General features: G+C 33.0%; 1 protein-coding gene across 4 annotated transcripts; it reads left to right on the top strand.

Moving 5' to 3' along the window:
- The first annotated feature begins 263 nt into the window (after positions 1 to 263).
- On the top strand, positions 264 to 3,413 carry LOC111430985 (probable transcription factor KAN2). 4 transcript variants are annotated; one of them, XM_023067463.1, is made up of 6 exons: positions 264 to 1,005; positions 1,367 to 1,443; positions 2,491 to 2,545; positions 2,646 to 2,877; positions 3,006 to 3,072; positions 3,221 to 3,413. In XM_023067463.1, the coding sequence occupies exons 1-6, from the start codon at positions 420 to 422 to the stop codon at positions 3,344 to 3,346; spliced, it is 1,143 nt and encodes a 380-aa protein (XP_022923231.1). In that variant the 5' UTR covers positions 264 to 419; the 3' UTR covers positions 3,347 to 3,413. The 4 variants fall into 4 exon arrangements, with proteins under 4 accessions (XP_022923231.1, XP_022923230.1, XP_022923228.1 ...); XM_023067462.1 differs by having other exon boundaries at positions 3,003 to 3,072; XM_023067460.1 differs by having other exon boundaries at positions 2,628 to 2,877.
- Positions 3,414 to 8,379: the final 4,966 nt, after the last annotated feature.

Raw genomic sequence — 8,379 nt, 5'->3', positions numbered from 1 at the left:
TTTTCGTCTATACATGACAGTAAGAATTTTTATAAAGTTAAAAAGAATTTTAATTAATGAGTATTTTTTTTAGTAAGAATATTTTATACTTACAGATGACCAAATTTAATCGTTCTCAATAAATTTGGGAAGCATATTCCATTATTTAGTGAAAATTATTATTATTATTTTCTTAAATTCAATAAAATATATCTTAAAATAAATCTCTCTCTCTCTCTCTGCATATACTTCACACAAAAGAAACTCTCTCTCTCTCTCTCTCTCTCTCTCTCTCTCTGTCTCTCCCTAATCTCTCCCAAAGCTCTGTCTGTCTCTCCCAAATCTCTGCAACTACTCTCTTAAAATTTGATCAAAACCCCATCTTGAAAGAACACCAGAAATCTCTCTCTCTGTCTCTCTCTTTCGAAGAAGAAGAAGAAATGGAACTGTTTGGAGGGCAACCAGATTTATCTCTGCAAATTAGCCCTCCAAATTCAAAACCCTCTTCCAATGGCAGCTGGAGAAAACAACAAGCCATTTCCTCTATTCCTTCACAAAACCCTCTTGATTTCTTATTTTTCAATAACTTCCCTTCTTCATTTTCTTCTTCTTCTAATTTTGGCCCTTCTCTTTCTAATCCTAATCCCTCCCATTTCCTCCACCACCATCTCCTCCCCAAAGCTACCAATGTCGGTGGCGGCGGCGGCGGTGGCGGTGGTGGAGGTGGGGTTTTCCACCGTCATCCCCATGATCTTCATCATCAAGGCCTTGGATTCTCGACACCCATTAGGGGAATTCCCGTCTATCAAAACCCTCCGTCCTCTTCCTCTTCTTCCTCTTCTTACCCGATATTCGGGAGTGGCGGTGGCGGCGGCAGTGGCGTTCAATTTAACTACAACGGCCTTCGATCGAGATTTTTGGCGAGGTTTCCAGCGAAACGGAGCATCCGAGCGCCGAGAATGCGGTGGACCACCACTCTCCATGCTCGTTTTGTTCATGCTGTTGAGTTTTTAGGTGGCCATGAAAGTAAGTAAAAGCTTACACTCATATCTCTCTCTCTAACTTTTTCCAATATTTTCTCTCTCTAAAAAGCTTGCAAATTTTCATTCCTCTCAAAGTTTTTTCTTCAAATTTCTCTTTTGTGAGCTTGATTGAAAAAACCCACCTTGTTTTTTTCTTTAATTCTTCACTCTCTCACTACAAATTTGCAAATTTTCATCTCTCTCTCTCCTCTTTTTCTCTCTCTAAAACTAGAGAGAGAAGGAGAACTTTCCAAAAGAAAAAAAAAATGAAACTTTCTCTCTCTCTCTCTCTCTCTCTCTAGACATGAATTCAACAGCTCTGATTTTTATATCTGAAATTTTTCGATGTGGGATTTGATGATTAGGAGCCACACCCAAATCAGTTCTTGAGCTCATGGACGTCAAAGATCTCACCTTGGCTCATGTCAAGTCCCATTTGCAGGTTTGAATCACTCCCTTTCTCTCTCTAAAAGAATGGGTTCTTTAGGTTTCAATCGCTCCATTTTCTCTCTCTAAAAAATGGGTTCTTTAGGTTTCAATCACTCCATTTTCTCTCTCTAAAAAATGGATTATTTAGGTTTGAATCACTCCATTCTCTCTCTAAAAACTGGGTTCTTCTCTCTCTAAAAACTGGGTTCTTCTCTCTCTCTCTAAGAATGGGTTCTTCTCTCTCTAAAAATGGGTTCTTCTCTCTCTCTAAAAATGGGTTATTCTTTCTCTAAAAATGGGTTCTCTAGGTTTGAATCACTCCATTTTCTCTCTCTAAAAAATGGGTTCTTGTCTCTCTAGAAAATGGGTTATTTAGGTTTGAATCAGTTCTTGAGGTGTGCTTAGATTCAAATGAATTAGGGGTATGGTGGGGTTGGGGTTGGTAGCAAAGCTGGTCAGATTATGAACAAACTTCTGCATTATTGTACTTTAATATTTACTAACCTCAAACCATTAATATAGGCCCTTCACACTTCTCTAACTATAAATGTTTCAAACTTCAAGGACCTTTCATAAATTTCTTGCACTCATAAGGGCTCTTCTGCAATTTTTCTTTCTCCACCTTTCTTTTCACTTTAAGAGAGAGAGAGTGAGATCGGTTCGAGATGTAATGTTTTCGGACTCCCCGTCCGTCTTAAACGACTCTCGGAGTTCATGCTAATAACGAGAAATTATCCGAAGAACCCGTCACAACTGTTGGGGAGGATAACGAAACACCATTTATAAAACAAACGGGTTTTAAAAATCTCGAGGGAAAGTCAAAATAGGACAATATCTACGAGTGATAGGCTCAGCCGTTATAGTTTCAATTCACTGTTGAATGTATGAGAGAGAAACTGCAGAAGTATCCCGAGCTTGTATTAAGTAGTTATGAACATATCCATAAGCTTTTGAATCTACATTTAACGGTTGTTTACACGACGGACTCGTTAAATAATTTCTTTTTCCCGAAATTAGGGTTTTTGTGATATTTATATAATCCATTAATCTCTTTTTGCAGATGTATAGAACGGTAAAGACCACTGACAAAATTGCTGCTGGTGCAGCTTCTTCCGGTAACTTTAACCCTTTTTTCGTCAAAGTTAGCACGTTTTGCCTAATACGTTAATTTTCTCGTTAGAATTAACACGAGCTTAGGTTACGATATAAATGTAGAAAATTCAGAAGTTCACGATCAAAATAGGTCATCGAGAGATACAACAACAAAAGATACAACGTACGAAACCGAGAAGTCATCAAGAACAAGACTTAACGCCCCGATCACTGATTCTCCTCAGCATCAACTCTCGCCATCCTTCCACGATGAATTTCGTAAAACCGTCGGTGGAGAACAAGATCATCGTCGTACTCACACCGACCTTCCTGCCTTATGGAGTAATTCTTCGAGGTAAAACATAAAACCCTAGCTCCCTTCTCGAGACATTATTAATACATACGACTATCTATTCTAAACCGTTTGATACACGAGAGAGGTTAAAAACAATACGATGACGTTTTTTTTTTTTTAAATATTAGAGAAGCTTTATTCCAAGGCATTATTCCAAAGGATTCCTCAGACAACCAGCCCTCTCAGCTTGATCAGGTACTTAATTTTCTAATATTTATAACAATTATTTTCCAAAATTAAATGCTACCCATTTATTAAAAATCAGTAAAAAAGATATTTTTATATAATTATTTTAATTATTTGGAAGAATTAATTATTTATTTTTAATTTTTTAAAATATTAGAGATATTTGGAAGACAAGAGCTCAAGCCATGAAAGAACATCAGATGGAAGCTCACTCACAAATCTTTCAGCTGGAACCAGTCCACAAAAACCCAATTTGGAATTCACTTTAGGAATATCCATTTAGGAATTTTATTTTTATTTTATTTTATTTTTGTGATAAAAATTTATCATAAGAGAAAAGAAAATTAATCAAAGGAAAAAAAAAAAAAAAAAGAGACAGAAAATAACCAAAAGAAGAAAAGGGTGGAAAAAAACATGTTTTTTTTTTTGTTTTTTTGTTTTTTTTTTCATCAAGGTTGGCTATTATATTTCTATGTGAAATTCAAATTAAGAATGTAATTTTTTTTCTTTAATACATGAAAATCAAGACCATCATGCAGGCAATTCATTTTAAATTTTTAATTTCGAACAAAATTTGGAACATGGAACGGTGTTAGGAGTAGGGGCATTCTTGTGTCGTCGTACGTACCTACACGTTATACCAATTGTGGTTGGTCTAATAGTTCCTAGTGTGACGATGACCTAGAACAAGTGGCGAGTCAAATTACATTTTTAGGTCACCGCCACATCATTCTAGGTCTCAGTTTTTGTTTTACGTTTATGAAAGGTCAATGGTGATCTTATAACTTAGGAAAGATTATGGACCCCAAATCACTGGTAGACATTTCTAATAGAGCTGATAATAAAATGAGAATAGATAGTATTTATACTGTCGTAGAGATTTCAATTTTCATTCTCTTCGATTCATATTTTTGAGAAAGTGAATACCTGTGAGATCCCACATCGGTTGGAGAGGAGAACAAAACATTTCTTATAAGGGTGTGTAAACATCTCCCTAACATGCGCATTTTAAAATCATGGGACTGATGACGATACATAACGGGCTAAAGCGAACAATATTTGTGAGCGGTGGATTTGGGCTGTTACTAATGATATCAAAGCTAGATACCAGGTTATGTGCCAGCTAGAACACTAGGCTCCCGAGGGAATGAAGCATTTCTTATAAGGGTGTGGAAACATCTCCGTAATAGACACGTTAATATCTACTAACGATCTCGTTATCAACCTACCTATTCAGGTCGTACCGAAATTTAAAAGTTACCCTAAGGGTCATTATCAAAATCATTACTTTAGTTATTGCACTTTGAATTTGGGAATTTGGGAATGGATAAAAGCCTTAAAAATGCCACATTTACTTTTGTAACTTTTTTAAAAAAGAGTGGCTATCAATTGTGGTTTTGAATGCCATTTCACCAACAAAGGGAACAAAGTACTCGTCATATTTTTTTTACCCTAAACCCTTTAATTCATTACAATTTATCTTTTTTTAAAAAAAATATTAATAATTATAAAAGAATTTGAATAACCCACGAACTAAAATTTTCATAGTACATGAATTGATGAGTCAGTTTTCGAATAATTCTCGATAAGTATTCGTTTATTGAACTAAGATCTTCCTAACTGATGTATTGATGAGTCGTCTTCGTGTCCCGACTTTTAATAATTCAAAAAAGTTAGCTATAAGTCGATTTATATTCCGTTCTCAATCATTTAGCTTTTGAAACAGATGAATAATGCCAACCATTTAGGTTTGAACGAGAGAATAAAGATATGCACGAACAAAAAGATAAGTATTGCTTACCTCGCTTTTTTGAACGTGGAATATGGTGCATATATATATATATATATATATATGTGGGCGAACTTGTTGAATTTCAATATAGACATTGAGTAAAATAAATTAGCTTTAACACGGTTTCTCTTTATTGAAATTCTACGAGCCACTTTTTTCTTTTTATTTATTTATTATTATTATTATTATTTCGGGTAAAAAATAACAACCAACAATTGGAAGCAAAAGTCACTTAAAATTTATATTAAAAATAAAATAATTAATATTGAAAAATAATGACAACTTTAATAAATTAAAAATAATAATAAATATTTCATAAAAATAAAATTTTATTCTAAAAAATACACCCAAAAAGTGAGAATTGCAACTTTATAAATGAAATGAAGAATTTTCTTTAGCATTTATTTAATTTTAAATTAATTTAAAATATAATAAATAAAACTTGCACGTAAGGATCAAAAAGTAGTTGCCGTCAAAAAGCAAAAATAATAATAATAATAATAAAAGAGAGAATAAAAGTTATAGTAATTGCTTTAGTTTTCACCTTTATATAATCTCTCTTTATTAAAAAGAAATATTATTACTATCTTTTCTCTGAAAATAAATAAATGGATACATAACGACTCCCGAGATAAAGAGCCCATATGAATCTTCTCAATGGAAGTCCCGAGCCACTTAGAACAACAGTGGACACATTTGATCGAACGATCGAGCAAATTATTTGGGAGGATGCAAAGTAACATCACGAACACGAAGACAGTACGCTAGGTCACTCGCCATACCTTTTGATATAGGCAGTATCGTGCACTGAAACGATAAACCAAGTCATAATTTTGTGTCATATTAAGATATTTTAAGGCCGAGGCTAAGGACGTTGAGGATGAAAATGAGACGTTGAATTAAACGCGAGTCGAGTAGACGTATTTGAATGAATGATGTGTTAAGACATACATGTGTTAAAGCGTAGCCTGTATGGTTGACGACCCAACGAGCCGAACATGGGTTTGGATTTGGAACACAACCGAACTCAAGTCGGTGCCCCAAACGAAATGGGTCATGATATTGACCTTCTCAAATAATCAAAATTTGTAATATTAATATTTAAATTAAAAACTACGATATTAATGAATGCAGACAATATATTATATTATTATTATTATTATTATATTTTTATTTGTTAACTTATATTAAAAACTATGTGAATTACCAGATTGATATAACTACGCCCACGTCGGTCAATAACATTCATTTGCAGAACTGAATTGTCAAATTATTTAACCATCATTACACTGTAATTCCACGTGGCAAAATCCAACACCCTTGATTTTCGAGCCCCTGCAATCCCTGTATTCCGTCAGATCTGGATAGCGACGTGTGCTATACTGAACCCTACCGTCCTTGATTTCATCCTTTTTTAAAATTAAAATATAAAAAAAAAGCCCTAAAAAATTTACAATTTGTCTACAATAAAATAACTTGAGACTTTTTTAAAACATTTTATACTTTAAAAAATAAATTAAAAAGAATCTTTACTAGAACATTAATATTCTATATCAAATATACTTTAATTTTTTTTAAAAAAATATTCCGTGTTTTCTAAATTTTTATTAATACTTTTAATTTATTTTTGAAAAATACAAAATTACTGTTACATTTGTACGTGAATAGTTGTAGTAATATTAATGTCTTAAACTAATAGTAAAAATTAGAAGTTCGGAGATAATTTATGAATGGTAGAAAGACGATTTGTATTGATAGTAATAATTTTTTTTATGTAATAATATATATTTTTTTGACATTTTAAAAATTGAAAGGTTATAATTTTTTAAATATTTAAAATTATAAAAGGTTGAGTAAAGTTAAAATAATAAAATTTCTTTAGCACAACCCAACGCATTATAAGGCGATATTCTCGCGGGGACAAAAGAATAAATAAATAAAGCAATCACACACACGCTTTCAAATTCTTCCCACGTGTGAAAGTGACATTTCAAAAAGAGCAGCAGTGACTAAGCGACACGGTCAAAGACACAGCGCCCAGCGTCACCGCCAATCACCGTGGAGAGCGTTTTTAATTTATTTAATAATTTGGAAATCATTTTGTAATCCATTGCTTTATGATTGATGCCTCGCTGACGGCCCTGTCACCCTAGCACCAGTGTCGCTCCTTTGTCCTTTCTACCCTTTTCCATTGGGCAGCACGGGCAATCCAAATCTATTATACTCGGATTGTGACCATTCTTTATTAGTCCTGTCCTCTCGGGCAGTCTTTTCCTTTTCTACCCGGCATTCAAGGCGGGCTATTTATTTTCTTTATTCTTTTTATTATTTATTTATTTATTTATTTTTACTGGATATTAGAATGTATTTAAAATTGTACGTAATAACTTTAGCCACTTCTTTTCCCTTTATTTATTCCTTGGTCCAAATATTCTTGCTATTTTGTCTCTAGATCCTTCCCGGTCGATGCTTAATGGTGACATCAGCAAAATGACAGTAGACCCTTACGAACAAATAAAGTTGATTCTCGAGGATATAATGGTTAGTTTATATTTTTCTTATTTGAAAATATTACTTACTAGTTTGTATCCTATTTATTTGTAGATTATGAATATTAATGAGAATACACAGTTTCAATTCCAAATCTATTAATATTTTTCATGGTATCAGAGCACTGATCTTATGAATATCAAAATTTACTCTTGATTTAGGGTTTGGTATCAGAGCCAAAGCCAAACCCTAACTCAATCAATAAAGCCTTTACAGCTGCCGATCATCCATCGTGATAAGTTTTATCGGGATAAGTCTAATCGAGTATCACAACAACCACAACTTCCTGCTTTCAATAACTTCCAAACCATCACCATTGGTTCCAAATCTCAATCATTCTACTAGACCTCTACTAGATCGAGAACTGTAGTTGTCAAACTGTCTCGATCATCCAATATCAATAATACGTTATAAGCATCTTCAATATATACGTAAAAAAAAAAAAAATCATATATATATCAACAAAATACACGTTTTTTTTTAATAACTCAATCATAAGAACTTCAAAATTAAGCATGTTCGGTTTTGAAAATTCATTTGTTCGATGATTTTATGACAATTTTTTTAAGAAACATGCGAGTGAACACAAAATATGTTAAAACATACGTAAGAAAAAAAATATATTTTTTAAATCTCGTAAATGTACTCTTAAATTTTTTGAATAAAATAGTAAATAAAACAAATTAGAGGGGTGAATTTGAAAATCCCAAAATCAAGAGGGGGTGGATGGAAAATTAAGTTGTCAGAAGCTGTGACACTCTGACATTGTCATAAAGTTTTAATATGGATATTAAAATAATAATATAATAAAAATATTTATATTATTTTAATATAAAATTTATCCCAGTCTGCAGTGAGTCATTCATTCATAATGGTAGGTTTTGAAAATGCATGGTATGAAAAGAGGATGGATGATGTGACGTGTGCTGAATTGTATGTATTATGACTGCTCCCTCCCATCTGTTTGGGCCCCA

The sequence above is a fragment of the Cucurbita moschata genome, unplaced genomic scaffold (assembly GCF_002738365.1).
Source record: "Cucurbita moschata cultivar Rifu unplaced genomic scaffold, Cmos_1.0 Cmo_Scf00035, whole genome shotgun sequence".
Taxonomy (NCBI): Eukaryota; Viridiplantae; Streptophyta; class Magnoliopsida; order Cucurbitales; family Cucurbitaceae; genus Cucurbita; species Cucurbita moschata.
Note: the sequence above shows the minus strand (reverse complement) of the source record. Positions and strands in the feature narration are given on the sequence as shown.